Source organism: Pyrus communis, chromosome 13, assembly GCF_041283825.1.
Source record: "Pyrus communis isolate YQ-2024b chromosome 13, ASM4128382v1, whole genome shotgun sequence".
Classification (NCBI taxonomy): domain Eukaryota; kingdom Viridiplantae; phylum Streptophyta; class Magnoliopsida; order Rosales; family Rosaceae; genus Pyrus; species Pyrus communis.
The window spans coordinates 14015615-14038886 of NC_142577.1; the positions used below are offsets into that span (position 1 = coordinate 14015615).

The window sequence follows — 23272 nt, forward strand, 5'->3', positions numbered from 1 at the left end:
TCACGAACCATATAGATATATCAAAGTATGATCATAGTTTAAATAAACCATAATTGAGATTCACAAATGGAATGTGAAACTGAAATTTAACTGCTAATTTACTATTTAATAAAGATAACCTAGGATCTTGATACGAATAAACAACATACTCATAACATAGGCGAGAACGACAAAGGAAATCCCAGCAGTGGCATACGACACCATCACACTTTTTGCATGATTTCGATCCCCGGCAAGTCCATGTGCACAATGCCGATCCCACCCAAAACGAACATGAACCCGGAAGATAGACATTCGATTTATGTACTGCCCGTTGACCCGATCGGGGAAGAAGGTGGTCCTGAGTTGATCCGATGCCCGGGGGCTCGATGATGACGTCGTAGACGATGCCAAGACGACCATGAAAGTAAGGGAGGAGGAAAAGGGCGTAGACGGTCAAGGGTGAGGGGAGGGTTATGGTTGGGAGCTTGAGGCGGAGTCGGGGCATGCGGAGGAAGCTGTAGGGGAGAGAATCCGAGGATGAGGAGAATTGGGTCAATGGAGGTGGATGGAGGTAGGGTCTCGGATTTTGGAGGCATTTTGTACAAGTCGGCTTTTTGGGTCTGGGGTTTTGGAAGGATGGTTCGGTGTAGAGAGTCGAGTGAGGGTTTTTTTCTTTTGAATTATGCTATGACCAACTCTAGTAAGGGTTTTTTTCTTTTGAATTAATTGCAGTAGCTATTTAGTACAACAGTCTAATGGTATTCTTTTTCACTTGTAAGTGAGAGGTATTAGATTCAAGTTTCGCCAAAGACAATAAGAGGTTGAAGAAGATGGAGATGGGGAAGTGAATTTGTTTCATGGACTAGTGAGTGTTCATGAACCAAATTATAATTCTGATGATCTAGAGAGTCTACACTCTGAAGATGAGGAATGAGGCAAAAAAAGATAGCGTTATCCAAAGTTTAATGAGAAAACAAACATAAAGAATCCACAACTTACACTAGGCCTTATTTTCAGAGATAGTGTGCAATTCAATACTATCCTTGGATGTGTGGTGCTGAAAAGATGCATGGATGAAACAACATACAAATCAAGACAATACTTGATCACCACACCTGTAGGAGGACTTAAGTGAATGAGAATTTAAGGTCTCATTTGTTGACAGATTGTATTTGGATTGGATAAAGCTTAATTCCACATAGCCTGTGGATTCCTTTTTAGCCACTACGAAATCCGAGTGGAATCATAGGTGGACAAGGATGAAGGCTTATAAGACACTGGATAAGGCGTTGAAGATTATTGAAGGCAAACATGCAAACCAATACTCAAAACTATGGGATTTTACTGAGGAAGCAAGGATAAGTAACCTAACCTTGGAGGCACTGTGAAGTTGAAGTTGGATGGGCTAAGGTTCCAAAGAATACATGCTTGCTTGGGGTGTGCAAAGAAGGTTTTAAGAATAGGTGTAGACCTTTGAGAAGTTTAGAGGGGTGCCACGTAAAGGTTTTACATGGAGGACAGTTACTATGTGTTGTGGGGATTGATCCAAATGATGAGACATGGGTTATTGTTTAATGCAGTGGTGGAAATGGAGAATAAGGCTTCTTGGTGTTGGTTCTTAGAGTTGTTGGTTGATGATGTGGATATTGTAAACCAAAATGGTCGATTCTGTGTGAGAACCCCATCCAAAGTGTGACATGTTTTCTGAATAATCTTTGTGAATCCTTCAATGCAGTCATACTAGTGCCAAGGCAAAAGCCCATTGTGATAATGCTGCAAATGATTCACACTATATTGATGAAAAGAATTTAAATTACGCGAGATATAATGATGAGCAAGTAGGAGATCTCTGTCCTAAGATTAAGAAGAAGTTGGAGGAAGCCAAACTCTTAAGGGGCAAGTACATTACACAATGGTCATGAGGGACCAAATTTCAAGTGGATACTGGAGTGGGGGATCAATATGTGGTTGACTTGGTTGAGAAGACTTGCTCTTGTAGAAAATATGGCTTGACAAGAACACCTTACAGCCATGTAATAGCTGTAATCAATTTCAAGAGGGAAAAATGTAAGGTTTATGTGGGTGCTTACTATTCAAGGGTATGGTACTTGGAGTTTTATTCTCATTTGATAATGTAATGAAAGAGATGTTCTTGTGGGAGTAAATTGAAAACTCACCAATCTTGATTCCATTGTATAAAAGACAATCTGGAAAATCGAGAAAAAAGAGAAACAAGCTGCTTAACTGGAGAAAGATGTTCAACAAACTCCCACAAACCCACCAACTAATCTGAAGGTCCTCGTCATAAATGAACAGGACAATTTTTGCCGAGAAAACTATGTGGCGATACACCGTAGAACTCCACATCGGTATTTAACTGAGAAATAAACGAACAAACTCATAGAGGTTTGGCATTATAATAAATTTGTACGGAAAAATATGACATTATAATATTTTAAAGATAAAGTATGACATTGTAGTTGGATCAATAATTGAGGTACTTTTTTATAACTTACCCTAGTTTTTTAAAATTTTGTTGATATAAAGGGACGTTCGTTGATTGACAAAATTCCTTCCTGACAATTGACCAAAATATTTTGCTTTACAAAAGAAAAAACATAATAAACACTGCTAGACTGTCGGTACCCTGGTCTGGAGTGGTGGGATAGGATCTACGCGTAATTTCCTCAATCTCTTTTGGCTCTCTCTCTCTCTCTCTCTCTCTTTCTCTCTCGACCTCGATCAGACAACCTCAAATTTCCGCCATCACCGCTCTCCACTTCACCCACGTGTCTCTCTTCTGTCTCACAAATGGATGCCCCTCTTCGCCATTCTACCTAAAACCCTTGTCTTTTCTCTTCCAAACTCAAACTTAGTACTCCTGCTGTGCTGCTGGCCCTGACCCTCTCTCTCTCTCTGTCTCTCTCTTTCTCTCTCTACAAACGCATAAACAGAGCCGTTACCATTGTTGCTGAGACAGAGGGAGTGAAAGAAATCGAAAGGTTAATGCTTTGTATCCATAAAAATGTTAAACTTCTTTGTGAGGAAAGGCGTTAGGAAGATTCTCAAGCGCAAGGACAGTGATGCTGGTGAAAGAGGTAACTTTTGCCACTTCTCGTTCCAAATTCCAATCCAATCTCACTGCTAGCAGCTAGTTTAAAACAAATTATTTGATTTTGTTGTTTTTGAAATGTAAACCTCACATTTTTGCCCATTAGAGTGATTGTATTTATCATCCAATAAGCTTAATTTCACAACGTTACTTGATTAGGCACAGCTATGAATGAAGGGTCACTTTGTTTGGTTGATCTGGTTTTCTCATTTTTGTGAGTCATAATTATTGAATCCAGTTTTAAGGGTTCAACAAGTTGCATGTGAGTTTTGTTTGCAGATTCTAATATCTGTTTACTTATTTGATTACATAGACTGATTTGCATGAGCTATTTATTGAAAATCTTCACCACTGTTGTTCTTGGGAAGAATTAATTAGACCCAAATATCTCTTATTTGTTGATGCAGTTTATACTTATATTGCAGTTTGGTTTAAAACGAGTCAATAAATTTCTTCAGATATTTTATGCTTACTGATTTTGTTTTGATTTGGTTTTCCTCAGTGAAATTTTCAGTAAGCATATTTCATCCAATTTTTTTTTTTTTAAAGAAAATTATATTATCCTTTTTCCGGTCTTAATGGTTTCATTTCTTACTGAGTTGGAAATGTGTATATGGGTGTTCCTTAATATAAATGACTACCATATTCATTATTTTTATGATGAGTAAAATGTATGGATGGACATTTGTTATTTTTCGTAAGTAGGTTTTACAGTTTGTTAAGTTCTGTCACTAGGACAACCATATCGTATTATAACTGGACTTAGATTCTTTAGGAAATGTGAATTAGTTATACATCTGTAATGTGTTGCTTAATGACATCGTTTATTTTCTTCTCCATCTTTCTGAACATCAACTCAGGAAGAGCTCTAGAAGACTTAAGATCTACCCTTTTTAATGAATTCCGCTCAGCCGATGGTGCAAAGCGTCAACAACAACAGCGATGTGGCCCTGCCACTGCTCTTACCTTCAATTTTGTAATTGCTGTCGGCATAATTTTCGTGAACAAATTGGTTTGTATTTCGAACTCTATATTCTAATCTATCCACATTTTGCCTGACTGGATATTAACACAGCAGCTTTCCGGCTGTTAACTTATGTGCTTGTGTTTCTTCAGGTGCTCAAAGTTGTTGGGTTCCAGTTTCCTATATTTCTCACCTTTATCCACTATGTGGTAAGCTGGTTGTTGATGGCCATTCTAAATGCTCTATCTATCCTCCCTGCATGTCCCTCAAAATCGACCCGCTTATCTACATTATTTACTCTTGGCTTTGTTATGGCTTTCTCTACTGGCCTTGCTAATGTTAGCTTGAAGTATAATAGGTGAGATGTTTCATCAGTATTCTTACCTTTACAAAGGTCATCAGAATCTGTTTCGTAATTATATATATGTTTTCAACATTGAGTTTAATATCTATTTCTTCAGTGTGGGGTTCTATCAGATGTCTAAGATTGCGGTTACGCCATCAATTGTTCTCGCAGAATTTTTGTTGTACAACAAGAGAGTTTCTTTCTCGAAGGTAGCTCCTTTCTTTTTTGCCTATGAGTGCCATGTCAATATGCAAATAAAGCACAGTTTTATATTCCTGCTTTTGGGACCCTGCTACAGAATGTTTCCATACAATTCATGTCCGGTTCCGCTTGTCACTGAAAAGGTTAATCATATCTGGTTACATGTTTTTGAAAATTGGGATAATGTCTTCCCTATCCCCAATATTTTTTTTCTTCTCTTAAGACTCTGAAATGAGGAGGATGTAGACCTCACATCAAACTTGTCTGACCGATTATGAAAGAAATGCTATTTGGAAACTTTTTTAGATTATAAACCCGGGAATTAGCCACTGATGGAAGTAATTTACTATATCAATAGAAAGGTTTGGAGTTGATGCGTCCACCATGAGTGTATTGTTTCTTGGCGTCATTTCTGTGTTTATCAAAAGTTTTACTTCAGAATTTCAGATCTCTTGAGATATCGAGGAAATCTTGCATACATATCCAAACGCATTACTTAATTCTTGTGGCCTTGATACAGTAGTATATAGGGTGCTTGTATAGGTTCCATGCACATGGAATTTGATTAATTCTTTTCTTTTTTCATTTTTTATTCATTGCTCTTCTCATACAAAATTTCTGACCTAAGTTATCTATAACATCATCTCCTTTCTGTTCTATCTCCTTGCCATGAAAATTTCAGGTTCTAGCACTTACGGTAGTATCGATTGGTGTTGCCGTGGCTACAGTCACTGATCTTCAATTTCATCTCTTTGGTGCTTGTATAGCATTAGCATGGATAATACCAAGTGCAGTCAACAAAATTCTTTGGTCTAGCTTGCAACAGCAGGAAAATTGGACAGCCTTAGCGTAAGTGATGAGCTCCTTTCAAAACCCTTTAAGTTTCTACTGGAAGCTCCTTGATATTGAATTGTAATTAAATGCGAATCGTTGAGCAGGTTAATGTGGAAGACAACGCCAATCACTCTATTTTTCCTTGTCGCACTAATACCGTGGTTAGATCCACCTGGTGCCCTCTCCTTCAATTGGAACTTCAACAACACCTTGGCAATTCTCATGTCCGCTATTCTTGGCTTCTTGCTTCAGTGGTCAGGTGCTCTAGCGCTTGGGTATGTGATATCTGTTTTTACATTTTGATTATCCTATGTCATGGCCTGTTTGGTTCCGTTGTTTAGGATACAAGAGTTTTGACCTATGATGTCGTCGGTTTACATTTTACATTAGAAAACCGAGTATGCTATCAGAAATGACTTGTATATACAAAGATACTAAAAACGAGAATTGGTCACCTCTCAAATTGATGAACATAAGTACAAATTGCCGGTACCATTTTCCCTATAAGAATACCCTGTCAACCCTGGTATCATTTTCATAGAACCTAACATATTTTGATTTGATTATAGAAAACTACTTCCAATACTACCACTGACCTATAATGTTAGTTGAAATTGACCTCCTCAACTATTTTTACGTAAATTAAGGACTTAACTTTTCAAAGTTGGCCAATTCACCCCTTGCCGTCGAATTTGAAGGGACTCCATCCAATTTTTGCTTACTTTTCTTAAATCTAATTCAAAATTAATAAAATATAGAATTATAAATAATAAAAGAAAAAAATTGATAACAACCACTCCTAACTCCCACCTCCCCAACCACAGTAGCCACAAGCCGCTGTTCAGTTGTCTGGGTGGTTTATTTATTTTTTCCAAATTTCTAAGTCTCTTTTGGTATTCTATTAAAATATATCAGCAACATTGCACTTGTAAACCTAGCAATAATTAACGGAATTTTTAAAGAGTTCAAACTGTAGCTGAAAATGGGCAACAATTGGAGGTTATATTTATCCACTGTAAGCAACTACTGAGAAGAGGTGTGAGGATTAAACACATACCAACATAATTTATAGATACTTAAGAGGATGTTACCCGCAGGAACAAGATTGACACAAACACACTAGGCTAGGCTTCATGCGGCAATTCTAATCATAACGCACTTTGGCATGTGACTGTTATGTCAAATGACTGAAAACTTCAATTCTAATCATAACTATATTAAACATTGTCTTGTGGCATTGGATGTTTGTAACTGTTCGAAGTAGTTGTAATGCATCATGGGACTGCTATATGTTTGTTCATCATAATTTTGGTTTTACTTGGTGAGTTTTAGCATGAAAATCTTATTTTGCTTGGTTCTGTTGGTTTTGACATGATTTTTTTTTTACTTCTTTGGCAGGGCTACATCTGCTGTCACACATGTCGTCCTTGGTCAATTTAAAACATGCGTCATTCTTCTAGGAAATTACTACCTCTTTAGTTCCAATCCAGGCAAGACAAGTATTTCTGGGGCTTTCACAGCCATTGCCGGAATGTCCGTTTACACTTACCTTAATTTGAAGCTGCAAGCAAGCAAAACTTCGCCTCGGCAAGCCGCCTCTTTACCAAAATCTAAACTGAGTAAAGAAAACGGCAACACCCACGATGGAAATTATGGTTCGGAATCTGTCTAACTTATCAGCGTAGATACGTGAGAAGATCTAATTCATCACTAACTTGAGCTGCTGGGCATTGTTTCATTTATTTGTTTTTAGCTTAAAATTTTCCGATTCTGATTTTAAAGGCAAAGCTCTATCCATGCTTACCATGTCTTAGAGTTTGGTGTTAGTCAGCTGATCTGGTGTTAGTCTATATGGCATTACCTGTTCCAAGGTCACCTTTTGTAGATTCTGTTGGGTTCTTCAGCATTGTCTTGGCTGCAAATTTCACCGTATATATTAACGAATCGAAGGTTATTCTTTGTACTATTTACTGCTTATTCGTGTATTTCATGTAGTTCTTGTTTGCTAGAAATGTCGCACTTGATGTCGTAGCTACAAAGTTTTTGTGCATGACAGTTATTTCCTCGAGGCAGGGGTTTAATATAACAGTGTTTTTTTCCCTTTTATCATTTTCGAACTCTTGTACCTTTTAGGATTTTCCTTGGGTGTAATTTTGCAAAATTTTTATGGTTCTCCGGAGTACATTAATTAGAAAATCCTGTAATTTTGTTCGTGTATCTCAAACTTCTCAGGGCAAGAATTATTTGCCTTTTTCTACTGTTTTGATTATAAGGCAAAATCTGACTGAAGTTTATTCTTTTTTTTTTTTTCTTTTTTTTAACAAACGATAAGGAAGAGAGGGTGAGTTAAGTCTTACAATGAGCTTACAATAATATGATTTAAATTCGTCTTTGGCAAGAATCGAATTTAAGACTTCTCACTTATAAGTGAAGATCAGGAATACCACTAGACAATATTACTCAGTGATGACTGAAGCTTTTCCTTGTCACTCTTGAAATTAGATTATGGCTCCTTTGTTATAACCCTAAATTCTTATTTATAAATTTCCCAAATATTCAATTATTCTATCATCTTGTTATAACCCCAGAATGTACGGTCATTTGTAGGCTTGGCTTCACCTCCATTGAATCCAATCAATAGCTTTTAAAGCTTCATTGGAGATGAAAATCACTTTAATATCTTGTTTAGTTACAAATATACGCAAATAGATTACATAACGAACACAAAACGTTTTGCACGTGTATAAAAGTATTATTTTCTCAAGAGAATGAAAGATTAATTTCCATATGAAAAGCCAAGTAGCTTTTTTCATTGAGATTATTCGAGAAACTATAGTAAAAAGAACATCAACAGGTTAGAAAATTACCTAATGAAGAAAAATGCTAAAAAGGATCCTAATGTTGTTGTAATTGATGTCTACTGATCACTGTCTCATTGTCATGACTAGCTGTTTTTTTTTTTTTTTCCTGGTTAACAATTAAAGCGTAACTGTTGACTAACAGATTTTGTGGTCCATTATTTCACCAAAAATATCTTGTCGTCATTAATATGGTTCGTGATAAAGATATTTTCTACATGATCGATCCATATTGGTGTCATATCAATATGCATGCATCTTAATTTTCTTTTATACTTTAGTTTATTTGTTTTCCCTAAAATAATTTTATTAGTTTCTAAGATTGGTCATTGGTGGTCTTTGTTAAGTGGTAACTAATATGTGGTCTAGTCTTTAAGAATTAGATTGGAATGAATAATTCTCAAAATTCAAGGTATATTGGAGTTAGATGAGTTTCATGTTGGGGGGATTAGACACAAATGAAAGTTGTGTCTTCTAATTCTACCATTTCAGGATCATAATTGATAAGTTTTTTTTAAAGACTAATATTACACTTACCACATATTTGTAATATCATTTGTGTAATTTTTCTAATAGAAATAGGGTCTACCAACACATATGGGTCCAATTCTATTAAAGAGATAGCACACGTGTTGATACAAACATTGGTAAGAATAACATATTTGTTTCTTTAAAATAATTAATTTATCTTCTACCTTCAAGTTGGATAACAATTTTTTCATATCTTCATGCAATGTACATTGAAAATAATGATTATTCATTTTAATCTAATTATCTATATACACCACACAAGGCTTCAAGACTATGTTGACAATTGCATCCTTTTTTGGCTTGCTTCTTAGAGCATCTACACCAGTTTTAGGGGGAAAGAGCAGTATTGCCCTTCTATTCACTCTAAATAGTAATTGGATTTGTGCAAGTCCACCGGTTAGAGAAGAGGATGAGCAAGGGCAAGCGCAACTATTATTCACAAATATATATATATATATATATATTTATGTTTTATGCCTTGTAATTCTGTGCTTAGTAAGTTTGTTCTTTGAAAATAAAATTCCATATTTAACTTCGATAATTTAACTTCAAATAGAAATCAAAGCATAGCATTACAAATAAGCATAATTAATTAAATAAAAAGCGAATGAAGAAGATGGTTGAACTTTGTAAGTTTGTCAAGTGTGTTGTTAAAAAAATTGTATTATTTTAGAATTTTTGATATTTTTTTTTTACCTTCAAATTAATCCAGGCCGTTGATTAACCATTTCTTTTTATAAATTAGATGCATCATATTGTGCAACGGAGCACAACTTATAATTTTTAATTTTCTTTTTAATATTAGAAATCCAACAGTCCAGATGAAAGGACTGTTGGAAATCTAACGGTTGAGGGCGAGCCTTTTGACTTGGTGTGGCTTGCACGTAGGTTGGCCCGGGTTGTCTAGTGCCTGACGTTAGGCCTTTGCTTGCTGGCGCAAGTCAAGGCTTGAATAGGCAGAGCAGTCCAACGAGCTATTGCCCTTGATCCAATCACCATCTTCTTTGGAACCACTAGAACTGGATTACTTAGCCAGTGGGTTCACCCGAGTTGTCTGCTGCCTGACGTTAGGCCATTGCTTGTTGGCGCAAGTCAAGGCTTGAATAGGCAGAGTAGTCTAACGAGATGTTGCCCTTAATCCAATCACCATCTTTTTTGGAACCACTAGAGCTGTATTACTTAGCCAATGACAGTTTAATCCAATTGGCAGGGCGAGGGCACTACCCCTGGAGATGCTCTTACGCCAATGAGTCAGGTGCCCATAACTCATACTGTATAAATAAGAAAATTAGAGAAGAATAAAGTGTCATTGTAAAAGTTGTATTCATTTGTGTAATAGGAAGTTGCTCTTACTATGCAATTGAGAAAGACGTAGAGCGAGGGTTCTAACAATAGGTAATTAGTCTGCCCCTTATCTGTCCATTCAGGTCTTTCAATATCTTAATTATCAGAGGATTGTGTAGTTTTTTCCTGTGATGTCTTTACGCTAGCTTTAGGACTTGCAAGGTTTAGTCATCATGAGTGTTATTCTTCCTGTTTGTGAGATGTGGGCTTTCCAAAGTTGAGGAATTGTAGTCTATTCATGATCAGTTTATAATCGCGTGACATTTCTTTTGGTTTATGTGACTTTTTGGTTATCTTTAAGATGTCAATTCTATCTTCTTGATAATTTCTTTTAATAAATTTTTTCTTTTATAAAATTTTCTTAGTGAAAAAGGCTTCCAAATGCAGTAAGAGTACTACTTTTTTCTTTGCTTTATTTGAGGTAGGCCCTTTTTTCTTATTGAATAGTGAACGAGATACCGAAGAAGGTGAATGGAATCTACCATAAACAAGAAATGTGAATTAAAACGTTGGGCAATACAACTCTACCCAAATGGCGCCTAATATTAGTATTAAACTTTTCATGGGTTGTGTGACTGGCTTTTGACTTAGTCTGCTATTGTAAATAAAACTGTCGAAAAACGACCAAACCTTGTATAATAAAATGAACTGCACACACTTCTAAATATAATTCAGAAAACCCAGAAATTTGATTTGCTGAAGCATTGAACCTTGGAAATTGGAACTCGTTTGAGAAAACAATAATAATTACAACTAGATTGATCTGCACGCACACACACAAACACCCACCGGCTGAGAAACTCAGCCATGCAATCCACATCCACATCACATGGGCCACAGCTTTTGCTGAAGAAAATTAATGGTGTCCACATTAAGGTTTACAGGAGCTGTTAACTCTGTTTTGTTTGTTGCAGCACACGTATCAGGGAGAAGGCAGGGGTTTAAACAGGAAAACACCTTCATGTGCACTAAGCATAATATACTTGAAATTTTCGCCTAATTAGCATTATAGAAGACACTCCTTTGCTTCATCACGTGAGGAAGAATTAGAATATATAATGCAAACGATGTCAATAATAATATAGATGAATAACAAATAATAATTATATACTTTTCGTTGTCCAACGTCTTAAAGTTTTCAGATCTATTTTATTGATTAATTTCCCATAGAATCTCATCCTAAGTCCCATAGTTATTGTTTATGCTTAAGAAGAGCTGGCAAGATCACCTTTGAAGTGATACCAAGAAACCCAACACATGCATGGTTTTGGATCATGATCTAACCTAATGGTAATTGCTATACACATATCCATCTATATATTGCGGTGCAACGAAAATGTTCTCTATTACAAACCTCTCCAATGCATTTAGATGATCGGAACCATCTACAATCTTTACGATGTCATTTTTATGAAAAATTATTTAAACTGTGCGATCTTATTTATAGATAATTTTGTGAATGGATGGTTCTTAGAAGGCAATGTTAAAGTTAGACAGTTTCGATTCATTAGAATGCAAATTAAAAAAATGTCCTTAGCAATACATCGACATGGATCATGGTTATGATGAGGGCTCCCCTACCCCATGACCGATAATCATTTGTATAGAGAAAATTCCCTTTACATTAGGATTGAATGATTGATAGCATATATGTGGATCTGAACTGGAAGGGGTGAATCTATAAATTAAAAGCCAATACTTGGTGCTAATAAAAAGGTTCTGGAACACAGTGAATATATATATGTATATATGCTGCAGATCTTTTCAATTATTTTAGCATGTCTAATAAGATAATGCAGAATTCAAGACATGGATGTATAATATGACGAAATGCACTACGAAATGCTTTTATGCTCTGTAATTTTATAAAACCATCAAATTTGTCTTCAAATGAATTATATATGATCTACAAGAACAATGTAATGTGAAGCTAAATTTTATGCTCTCTGCGCAGGAGCAGCCTCTTTTTAATCTGTACGGTCACATGCTTAACATATAAAACTACACAAAGCAATGCTTTTTAAAAAAGGCAATGTTTGGAACTATGCATTGAAGCTAACTAGGCCTTTCTTTTCTACCATTGACTACTAATTTTCAACTCAAATTACATTCACGTGCAAAGTAGGGAAACTCAGACTTAATTAGGACCTCTTCATCTTTGCGTCCAATCAAAATATTAAAGAAAACCCTTTTGTTTTTTGTTTTTTTTTTTACGCAGGACAATTTTCAACACGCAATCACAAAGTAGCATATGTAAGAGAAATTTTCCAAATGATTGATATTCAAGCTTTTACGCGTCATAAAATAAGTAAGAGAACACGAAAAAATATGTCATACAAATAAATAATAATAACACTCGGCGCTTGAAAAAATCTCTTGTAGCATAACACGATTTATCATCCATCATGTTAGTTATGTGTGATGTACATTGTTGAGTAAAGAGGATATTGGTGTTATAAAATAAGTAAAAGAATACGAAAAAATACATCATAAAAATAAATAATAATAACACTCGGCGCTTGTAAAAATCTCTTGTAGCATAACACAATTTATCATCCATCGTGTTAGTTATGTGTGATTCACATCGTTGAGTAAAGAGGATATTGCTCAAGGATTTTGTTTTCCTTCTGTATATAATGACAGAAACTCCATACTCATTCAGATATATACCGTTAAATATACAATATATATATATATTTTTTTTTTCCCTACATGTTATTCTTCTGTTTTGCAGGCTGAAACTTTGGTTTTAAAACAAGCACTACAAGGAGAAATTAATTGAGAGGCGACTAAAAAAGATTATTAGTGAAGGCGATTTCAAAACCTCAATTCAAACCATAAAAAATGAGATCCAAATTCCCATATCGATTATTCTAAAAGACACCTGACATCTTCTTTAGATATCGAAGACGGGTTGCAAATCTAGGACATATTTGAACACAATCTTGTATATGGTTTAGTAAAATTTTACATCCATTGTGCCGAAGAAAATTATAATATGTATGAATTTAGGATCCAAAAAGGATTCTCTTTGTAATGTTAACAAATGAAAGGTTCTCTTATCTTTTGCGAGATGGAAATAATTAAATTTGTGCCTAACACAAACTTCTTAATTAAACTATAGAAGTCATTTCCCAACTATATATAAAACAGAATAGAGTCAGCAATAACCTCAGCAGTAAGTCAACGGTATATCTCAGAAACTTCAAACAGTGTGCCGTCAATTTACTGATTCAAACCCCAAAAAATAAAAAATAAGAGACCGTAGTTATATATTGGATGATTTTTGAGTCCAAGTTAAGCAAAGAGCTACATTGATATTGGGGTAACAAATATGATAAACACAAAAATTTGCACCCCGAGAATAAAAAGAAAGAAGTAACAATTAATTAACCTTTCTCTGGCTAATTCTAAGCTCTATTCTATTACTTAATTTCTATCTAACCAAAATAATATAATACTACCATGAGGGAGAAAAACTAAATATTGAAGTAAACGGCATATCAAGCTACTCAGTTGTCACATGCCGAGGATGGTGTGCATTTTGTTGAACACTGAATCCAATGGCATGCATATGATTTTCTTTGTTAGACATTTTGATCCTCTCCATCCACCTAAGCCTGAGTTGGATATGCAGTTGTATGTGTTTTTCTTCTGTCCTGACTGTCTCGGAAACTAGAGCCCGAGAAGGATATAGTAGAGTATTGTTATGGGCAGGGCAATGAGCATTCCAAAAATAACCCTGCAATAATTGCAACACCATAATATACAAGTCAGAGTCTTTTTTCAAGGAAAGTAACTTCCGCACAGCTTTGTTATGCTTTTGTAACTCTTGTTTATTTTTTATTTTGAGATTATATAAATAAGGAAGAATCAAAGACAACAATAAACATGAATGTACAGAAAAAAAGAAAAATGGGTATTTAGAAATCATGTCCCTTTTTCATCATGGCATTGTGGTTTTCTCCTTCAAATAAATAAATAAATACATAAACTTACGCAGTACTAAGGATGTCTGCATGGACATTATATTCCTTGGCAAATACAAAAGGAACTATGCCTTGAGGAAGAGCAGCCTGCAGAAAGAAAAATGAAATGAAGCATTTATTTACATACGTAATCTTGTGGCAAATATAGTTTGCATATCTACTTATGTTGTGTTAAATTAAGCTTTGTATTATACATGTATTAGGGTTTGTGAAGCCTTTGTGATTAGATAATGATGCAGTTTCCATACATTTGACAAAAAAAATGTTAATATAAGATTTTAGAAATGTGGGAATGGTTGGAAAGGTTGAGTTGGCGAACCTGAACTATTGCAACATGCAAAAGAACTCCACGAAGACCGACAGCAATAGAAGTTGCAGCAATCACTGCTGGGCCTGTTAGGAACCTAACAGCCATTGAAAATGTTGCAACAGATTTTCCACAGGCTATGATCTTCGGTTGTAAAGCCATGAATAATCCTGGAATTGTAAGTGATAATTGATAGATATATCATTAGTTAACAAGAATGACTCATTTGAAGTACATATGGTACAATAAGGTCAATATAATAAGTCAACTGAAGATAAATATATACCGAGACTGAACATAGCCATTCCCAATCCAGCATCAGATAATATTGATATGGATCCACTAACAATTGTTGGCATTTTGATGTTCCACCTGCCAATAATTGGAGAAACTAATTTTAGTGAATCAATTTTCGATAACGTTACTAGGCTAAGGAAAAGGAGGTACATGATATTTTCTAACAAAAATATTTTTTTTTAAGAAAAGATGACAGGAATGTAAAAAAATCAAATAATAAGTTTGAAGTGTATAAGACGAGTGCTTATGAAACACTTGAACTACAAATTATATTTCCAATAAAAGTATTTACTACACTAAATAATCCCATTTTTTATCACATTTTTCGTAAAGATGAGACCCAATAATTTTCCCCTGTAGATAGAGTTTGTTCATGTGATACGTGTAGCACCATATGGAGAGAGAGAGAGAGAGAGAGAGAGAGAGAGAGAGAGAGAGAGGTACTTGTATGATATGAGAGACCATGCCACGCCAAGAAGGCTGGAGTAAGTGTTGGGGTTTCTAATGAGCTTCCTCCAGACCATGATGAGAATAAGCCTAGTCATGACACTTGCAGGAGGCATTTGGTGCTTCTTTGCTACACCACCTTCTTCCATATCCACTTTCTTCTGGCAACTAGTACTACTGTACGGTGACACACTCGGTGGAAACTTATTCGATCCTTCTTCTATCTCAAGCTCCCTATCTCCACTCATTTTCCTACCAGGACTCATATTCCCAATTAATTCGTGTATACCTGTACATGCAGTTAAGAATATATTTAAATTAACCAAATTACAATCAAGAATGAACCCGTAAATTTGAACAAGAAATTCTAATAGCTGATTTATTCGTCAAATTTTATTCACTAAATGATGTGGCAATGCTTTATGTTCTCAAATATATGATCTTTCACAAATCTCTACTTCATTTCTAATAATTTTTTTTTTCAATTGAAAACTTGTTTGATAATTGTTTTCAATTTTAAAAAATCAAACTAAAACTAAAAATAAAAATGAAATAGTTATAAAATTTCATAACAAGTCACGTCATTTAACAAACAATCTGTCCAGATTGGGGAAAGAAACCAGATCTATGTCAAAGGAAATCAATGAAGCTCATTGATTTGCTATAGAAAAATGAATTTTTTGTCCAATTGATAAGGTGTCAATTGACAAAAACTGCTGATGTAATTTTCCAGCAATTTACAAAATGGACAAACATGATTTGCGGTGTGGGATCATAAAATTATTTGCTTACCTTTCGATGCAGCAGCACCTTCATGTTGATGAAGACCTGCTGCCTTGGAAGGATCGGTCGCCCCAAGGTCAGTGGAAGCAACTCGATTAACCGCATGTCTAAGATTCCCTTCGGAAACTGGCGATGCACTTGAACTCCAAACAAACATATGAAGCTCCTTATTAGGCGCTGCCCCACCACTACCACCGCCGCCGCCGCCGCTACCACTATCTTTCTTCTTCGGCCCGCCACTTGTAGACCCTGAAAACATGGGGTTCGGAGGCGGGTAGGAAGAGACAGCACCACCATTGAAGATCTCACCACTCATGCTCCTCGCCCCCCTCTTCTTATTACCCATATTACTCATCTTCATTGCCTCTTCGTCGAAATTCGAAGTCCTCGGCGTCACCCCTTTTGACGACTGCACCGAATAAACGTCCCCAAATCCACCTTGAAAACTGTTTGTGTATCCATGTTTGGGGCTCGGGGCCTTGCTGGCGTTAAACATGGCGTAAAAATCCGTCTGGTTGAAGCTGGATGCCCGCGGGGTCGGCTCACGGGAGGACTGGACAGAGTAAATCTCCACTCCTGTGAGATTCGAAGCTCGCGGGGTCATTGAAGTCAACGAGTTCAAGCCATGTGACTTAAAGGATGAAACCATCGATGACGCATTCGATCTTTTCACCACCACGTGAAGTTTCCCGTCATCCCCGATTTCCGCGTCGGTCTGCAGTGGTTCTCGACCGTTGAGTGAAACGACGTCAGAATCAACTCTGAACGACGTGATCGAAGCTGCAGTCTCCGGGAACTGCTCGGAGATGAGCAGTTTGGCGCCGCGGTACTCGAACATGAAGAGCATAAGAGTATACCAGACAACGCTCTGCAAAACGACAATCTGAACCATCAGAGTCCCGGAGAAGTCGCCGTACATGGCGCGTAAAAGTGGGATGCCCATGACGAGGGTGTTGGGGAGGGTGGAGAGGGAGAAGAGCGTGATCATCCACTCTAGGTTGCCGCGCTTGGAGAAGGCTTGCCAGAGGAAGAGGGCGACAAGGATGACAACTTTTTGGAGGGAGTCGGCGAGGATGAATTGGTAGTCCATGGCGTAAGGGTTGTTGGAGGATATGAAGTGGAAGGAGAGCAATGGGACCGCAAAAACTGCGACGAAGCGGTTTATGCCGGAGCATTGGTCGGGCGTGAAGATTTTCCACCACCGGACGGAACCATAGGCTAAGATCATAGCCACGTATAAGGGGACTATGGCTGCTAGAACATCGTATATGTCCTTGCCAGTAATCATGGTTGTGTTTTTTCAAAAATGAATATACGGGTTTTGTTGTTTTGGGCTGTTTAATTTCATGAGGATTAGAGTGGGAGAGATGGAGAGGAAGAGTAAGATGGTTGTTTGGTGCCTCTCTTATAGAAAAAGGTTTTGCTATTGTTTTTTTTGTTTTTTTTTTTTTTTTTTTTTAAATTTTGCAAAAAAAACAAGAGCTTGGAGAAAGAGGGTTGATGCATGAACAATGTCGACAACAAACCTAGAACAAATTGTTTTTTAATCAGAGACTGTCGAAGATTGTTTAAGTGAGAGAGAGAGAGAGAGAGAGAGAGAGAGGGTATCTTCTCGCTGTTGTGAAATGCAGAAAAAACGGTGGCTGTGGCAGGGTTTTCTGTCCTACAAAATAAAAAACGAAATAGTTTTTACAAGCGAGTTTATGTACAAATCTGTGCTAGCTATCTGCTAATTAATATATATTGTTTGGTTTTAACAAATAAAAACAGAAACGAATAATTTTTTATGAACGAGTTTGTGTGATAGGCAGCATGTACATAATGGCTGGAGGGGTTGGATTATAGAGGAATTGTGTTAGTTGCAGAGAGATAAGCATAGTAAGCGCCACTGTAGACGTTGATGCACATGTTTTGAGCAATTGTCAGTGATCCACGGCAGCAGATCAACGGCTAGCGACGTGGGCCCTTGAATTTCCAACGGTAAAAGAATTTTGAAATTCAAACCCAATGGCTAATGACGTGGCACAATCTGGACTGTTCGATTTTCAGATCAACGGCCTACATTTTTTGGCCAAAAAATTTTAAAAAAATATTAATGTCATAAATTATTGATATTTTTTTTATAAATAAAGAAAATGTCAAAAATTAAAAATAAAATGATAAATTTTTATTATTTTTATAATAAAAAATTAATAATATTTTAATAAAATGGACTAGGCTCGTTGGATTTAGGGGTGGAGATGCACTTGGTGTCACATCCCGGCCCGGGACGGATCACTTCCCGGACCCACTCCACCACCGTAACACAATATTGTCCGTTTTGGGCTTACCATTCCCTTACGATTTTGTTTTTGGGAACTCATGAGCAACTTCTCAGTGGGTCACCCATCATGGGATTGCTCTAGCCCCCTTCTTGCTTAACTTCGGAGTTCCTATGGAACCCGAAGCCAGTGAGCTCCCAAAAGGCATTGTGCTAGGTAGAGATGGGAATATACACATAAGGATCACTTCCCTGGACGATGTGGGATGCCACAATCTACCCCCCTTAGGGGCCCGACGTCCTCGTTGGCACACACGCAACCAGGGTTAGGCTCTGATACCAAATTGCCACATCCCGGCCCGGGGCGGATCACTTCCCGGGCCCGCTCCACCACTGTAGCACGATATTGTCTGCTTTGGGCTTACCATTCCCTCACGATTTTGTTTTTGGGAACTCACGAGCAACTTCCCAGTGGGTCACCCATCATAGGATTGCTCTCGTGCGCTACTCGCTTAACTTCGGAGTTCCTACGGAACCTAAAGCCAGTGAGCTCTCAAAAGGTCTCGTGTTAGGTAAAGATGAGAATATACATATAAGGATCACTCCCCTGGGCGATGTGGGATGTCACAATCCACCCCCCTTAAGGGCCCGACATCCTCGTCGGCACACCACAGTCAGGGTTAGGCTCTGATACCAAATGTCACATCTCGGCTCGGGGCGGATCACTTCCCAGGCCCGCTCCACCATCGTAGCACGATATTGTCCGCTTTGGGCTTAGCATTCCCTCACGGTTTTGTTTTTTGGAACTCACAAGCAACTTCCCAGTGGGTCACCCATCATGGGATTGCTCTAGCCCCCTTCTCGCTTAACTTTGGAGTTCATATGGAATCCGAAGCCAGTGAGCTCCCAAAAGGCCTCGTGCTAGGTAGAGATGGGAATATACATATAAGGATCACTCCCCTGGGCGATGTGGGATGTCACAATACTCATGACCAGGTTAGGCTCTGATACCAAATTGTCACATTCCGGCCCAGGGCAGATCACTTCCCTGATTATGCAACAGGGAAAATCCTTACCCAAAAACCACGATGTCTTCTCTACCCACTTCTCAACAGGGAGATTCCCCTGATTATGCAAAACACGAAAAGTTTTCTCAATATGTTCTAGCCACCGCTCCGCACCCTCAAAACCCTCGTTGCCTTCGAACTTATCCAACTTCAAATTATACATAGTCTCCAGAGGAGTCCTCTGGGGAGGGCGGAGCGCCGAATGAATATCTGTAGCGATAGCTTCCCCTAGCTGAGCTACATCGGGGAAACTAGGCTCAGCAGAGCGACGTGGTTCCCGACGAGGCGGCATAATTCTGACAGAAGAGACCAAAACCATTAGAATACTCACAAAAGTACAGGACTGCGAAACCTAGGCTCTGGTACCAAACTGACACACCCCGACCGAGATCAGGGCATGCTGGCCGTCACGTGGAAGTGACGTAACCATGTGCACAGTGAGGAAGCTAAATAAAATAATAATAAAAGTACGAATAAATAAAAACCAGCTTTACACAAAGTAATAACATACATGTGCAAGTGTAAGTGTGAGGACAAAGTTCAGAGCACGAAGACCTAATGCAGTCCGGGCAAAAACAACACTATGTGAACACACCCGAAGGTGGTCCCACATTGGTGATAATCTGTCAGATATGCCAGGGAAATCCTCTGGGGAGCCAACAAGAATGCTAGCAAACTAGAACCTGGAGGGGCGCAAAACAAAAGTGTGAGCGGGCAAAAACAAAGCTTTTCAAAAATCATTTCAAAAACAAGATTCTAACCCCTCGCCGTAAAACCTGTATACTTCCCAGAAACATAATATACAAATATATAATCATGCTCAGAAAAATATGCCATGCCAAAGGTCTCTAAATAGAATGTAAATACTCAGGAAATATCAAATCAATGCCACGAATCTGTCAGCCGGAGTCACCTAACGTGACCTGTACGGCTGAATCTAGAGCTCAAATCTCCATCTCACTAACTGTACCTGCACACGAGTCGGAACCACCTAAAGTGCTCTGTACGACAGGACTGGGTGTAATATAAGTACGTTCAAGTGCTACGATCACGTGAAGGCTGGGCGACGAATCGCAGGTCACCTACGAGTCGGAACCACCTAAAGTGGTCTGTACGACAGGACTGTGCACCTAACTTGGATCCAAGATGAGCGTGTGGTGCGGGAGGTGAACATCACGTGAAGGACTGTGCCCAACTCTGGGCAGGAGCACTAACACCGGGGGTGCAGGTTATGAGCTCTCAATGCATCTCTAATCACTACTGAACGTAAACATAAATCATAACTCACCTGGCACTTACCTGGGCGTCCGCAGCACCAAACATATATATACATATGCAACTAATAATGTATAAATACATGGCAAACAATAAGCATGGCATAAAAACGTATAAATGTTTCAATTCCTTTTCTGGGAAAAACATAAGTATATAGGTATATACGGAAAACCAAAAGCCCACTCACTGGTATGTAGAAGGGTCGTAACTCCCTTGCCTCGAGTGACCGCGCTCGTCCTCGGGATAGGTCTCACCTATATGCGAAACAACTACAAAAACGTTAATTTTAATGCACATAACCAACCTTATGAAATAACTTCTCATACAAAGCTCAAATGGGGTGTATGAATACACCAACGTGACTTACTCAACCTCAGGAACATCCCCATATTTTTAGAAAAATTTTCTACCGCCGCACGCGCCCCCACGCGCCTGCCACGCGCAGGCACGTGCTTGGCACACTGACGGCGTCAGTTAACGCCGTCAGGAATATTCCGTCAACCTTAACAGATTCCGTTAACGCCGTTAGGAATATTCCGTCCAAACTGACGGAATATTCCGTCGTCTTCTCCGGCGAAGCTCCGATGTTGTCGCCGGCGCCGGAAAATCGCGAAAATTTTAAAATTTCGTTTTTCAACCAAATTTTACAAAATTGGTACCAAAATGAAGCTTACAATGAGAGGTACGAATCCATACCACTTCCAAGCACTAAAATCCACGGAATCTCGCCGGGAAAACACCACCAACTCCGGCCAACCTTGAAACTCACGATCCCGACGTCCAAAACCTTCAAACGAACCACCTCGAGCCTCCTAAGGACCTCACCAAGCTTCCTACAAGCTTTCCAAAAAACGCAAGAATTAACGTGTGCATGAACAGTGACAAAATCGGGGTATCCCGAATTCGACGTGAAAACGAAGGTATCTTTACCTGAAATGGGTATGGTTGAACTCCTACGGACCTCACGAGCATGAATATGTACTTTGTTCCTTCGATCTGTGAAGGTTTGGATGGTTTTTGGTTGTGTCCGTACATATTGGATAGAAATGGGAGAAAGAGAGGACTCGGGACAGGGGTGCAAAGCAGGGAAAGGGTGAGGGAGGTGTGGGGGAGTGTGTGTGGTCCAAAACCTGCCAACAAAAATCCCAAAAACAACCACACCACGAAATAACCACACTAGGGGCAAAAACATCAATTCACTCCTACGGTTTGAAAATCCGGAGCGGGCTGTCACACATATCTTCAAACACTATAGTTTAGTGTTATTCTCATAATTTTAAGGCCAAACCAATTTTATAATTATTGTAAGAGGGTTAGTACTTAATAGAGGTGTAGTTAAAAATATATAATTATTTATTTATTTATCCTTAGTGAAAGTTGCATAGATGCAAAAAACTATATCGCTAGTGGAGCCTGCCAATTTCCAACAAAAAACATAAGAAACATAAGAGAGTCAACTAATCTCTAAAAGCATATTAAAAGTATTATGTAACCACAAGCTCAAAAACATGACAGTCAACTCTAAAAAATAAAGCATTGTCTCAAAACTACAACAATAAAAACATGTTAAAGCTAATCAGTTTCATTCATCCCCCTCCTTCCCAGCTCTCCTTTCCTTTAAGCTGTGCAGTATGCACCATCCTTATTTACACCAATAACATTTTCAATCAAATTTTCCTCTCCATCACCAAAAATATAAAAATGTTCTATAATTTCTCTTTTTTCTATGGTAATATTTTTAGTTAGCTTATCCGTTGAAAATTTTATGATTCCTCTAACTAGTAATTCATGAAACATGTTGAATCATGTGTTGAAATAATACTCTCCAAGTACGATTTTCCATTAGCATCACTCTCAAAAAAACAAACTATATATTAGTCAGTTCTTTGCATGGCAGTTTTTTTTTTTTTTTTTAATTAACCTGCATGTGCTGGCATTAGCATATATGGACTGTGCTGAAGATCATTAGATTGATTGGGTGGTCAAGTGAGCTTAAAAAATACGGAAAACTGCACTTGTTGTCAATACAGAGCAAAATCCATCACCTGACTTTAATGAAGTAATAATATACAGCCTACAAATTGTTGCTACATAATGGTATTTCTGCGTGGGGCAATGCTAAGAAGAATAAATTTGTAGACAAACTTTTGTAAACGAAATGATATATGGAAGTTGATGATTCGATTATAACTTATGCATTGATAAACCTGCTTATTCCAATTGATGACAAATAATTTAGTTTGCAAATTTTATCTACAAATTTAATCTCTCTAGCATTACCCTTCTACGTGCATCGATTTGTTCATGGGTTTGTGCTTCTTTGGCCAATAAACCATTAATTTGAACTTCTCTAAAATATGTCCGTTACTTTAAGTCCACTTCCTTCCAATCTATATCAAATTCCCTTCAATGCTTCTTTACTTGTTTAAGTTGTGGTTATTTGACGAGGGGATGCAGTCACATACTCAACAGTATATGTGTTTCGGCCCAAAATAATATTGTTGGGCCGAGCAGCAGGTTGCGCTCGGCCCAAGGGTGTGTCAAGTACTATGGGCCGGGTAAATAAGTCCCGGGCCAGTTGGTAGGGTCGGTCGAGTGCTATCCAAAGGAGTAGTCCAGATAAACATAAAAGGGTCGGGGAAGTCCTGAAGCGACCAGGATTCCCGGTCAACAAA

General features: G+C 37.9%; 2 protein-coding genes and 1 pseudogene across 2 annotated transcripts; 1 reads left to right on the forward strand and 2 right to left on the reverse strand.

Annotated features, from left to right (window-relative positions):
- On the reverse strand, nucleotides 1-623 carry LOC148691814 (uncharacterized; annotated as a pseudogene).
- Nucleotides 624-2602: 1979 nt separating this feature from the next.
- On the forward strand, nucleotides 2603-7548 carry LOC137737520 (Nucleotide/sugar transporter family protein). Its single transcript, XM_068477030.2, has 7 exons — nucleotides 2603-3080; nucleotides 3955-4106; nucleotides 4211-4416; nucleotides 4520-4613; nucleotides 5288-5454; nucleotides 5544-5714; nucleotides 6838-7548. The coding sequence occupies exons 1-7, from the start codon at nucleotides 3008-3010 to the stop codon at nucleotides 7109-7111; spliced, it is 1137 nt and encodes a 378-aa protein (XP_068333131.2). The 5' UTR covers nucleotides 2603-3007; the 3' UTR covers nucleotides 7112-7548.
- Nucleotides 7549-13422: 5874 nt separating this feature from the next.
- On the reverse strand, nucleotides 13423-17377 carry LOC137738281 (auxin efflux carrier component 2-like). The gene is made up of 6 exons (XM_068477909.2): nucleotides 16005-17377; nucleotides 15210-15501; nucleotides 14755-14840; nucleotides 14481-14638; nucleotides 14172-14248; nucleotides 13423-13914 (listed from the first exon to the last, which is right to left on the reverse strand). Exons 1-6 carry the CDS (start codon nucleotides 17281-17283, stop codon nucleotides 13848-13850), a joined length of 1959 nt encoding a protein of 652 aa, XP_068334010.2. The 5' UTR covers nucleotides 17284-17377; the 3' UTR covers nucleotides 13423-13847.
- Nucleotides 17378-23272: the final 5895 nt, after the last annotated feature.

Excerpts from the sequence above, each read along its gene's own strand:
- LOC137737520 (XM_068477030.2), top strand. The coding sequence starts at position 3,008 with ATGTTAAACTTCTTTGTGAGGAAAGGCGTTAGGAAGATTCTCAAGCGC. Across the intron at positions 3,081-3,954 it reads CAGTGATGCTGGTGAAAGAG|GAAGAGCTCTAGAAGACTTA; the intron begins GTAACTTTTGCC and ends ACATCAACTCAG. Across the intron at positions 5,455-5,543 it reads GAAAATTGGACAGCCTTAGC|GTTAATGTGGAAGACAACGC; the intron begins GTAAGTGATGAG and ends ATCGTTGAGCAG.
- LOC137738281 (XM_068477909.2), bottom strand. The coding sequence starts at position 17,283 with ATGATTACTGGCAAGGACATATACGATGTTCTAGCAGCCATAGTCCCC. Across the intron at positions 15,502-16,004 it reads AGGTGCTGCTGCATCGAAAG|GTATACACGAATTAATTGGG; the intron begins GTAAGCAAATAA and ends CTGCATGTACAG. Across the intron at positions 14,841-15,209 it reads TGGTCTCTCATATCATACAA|GTGGAACATCAAAATGCCAA; the intron begins GTACCTCTCTCT and ends AATTATTGGCAG.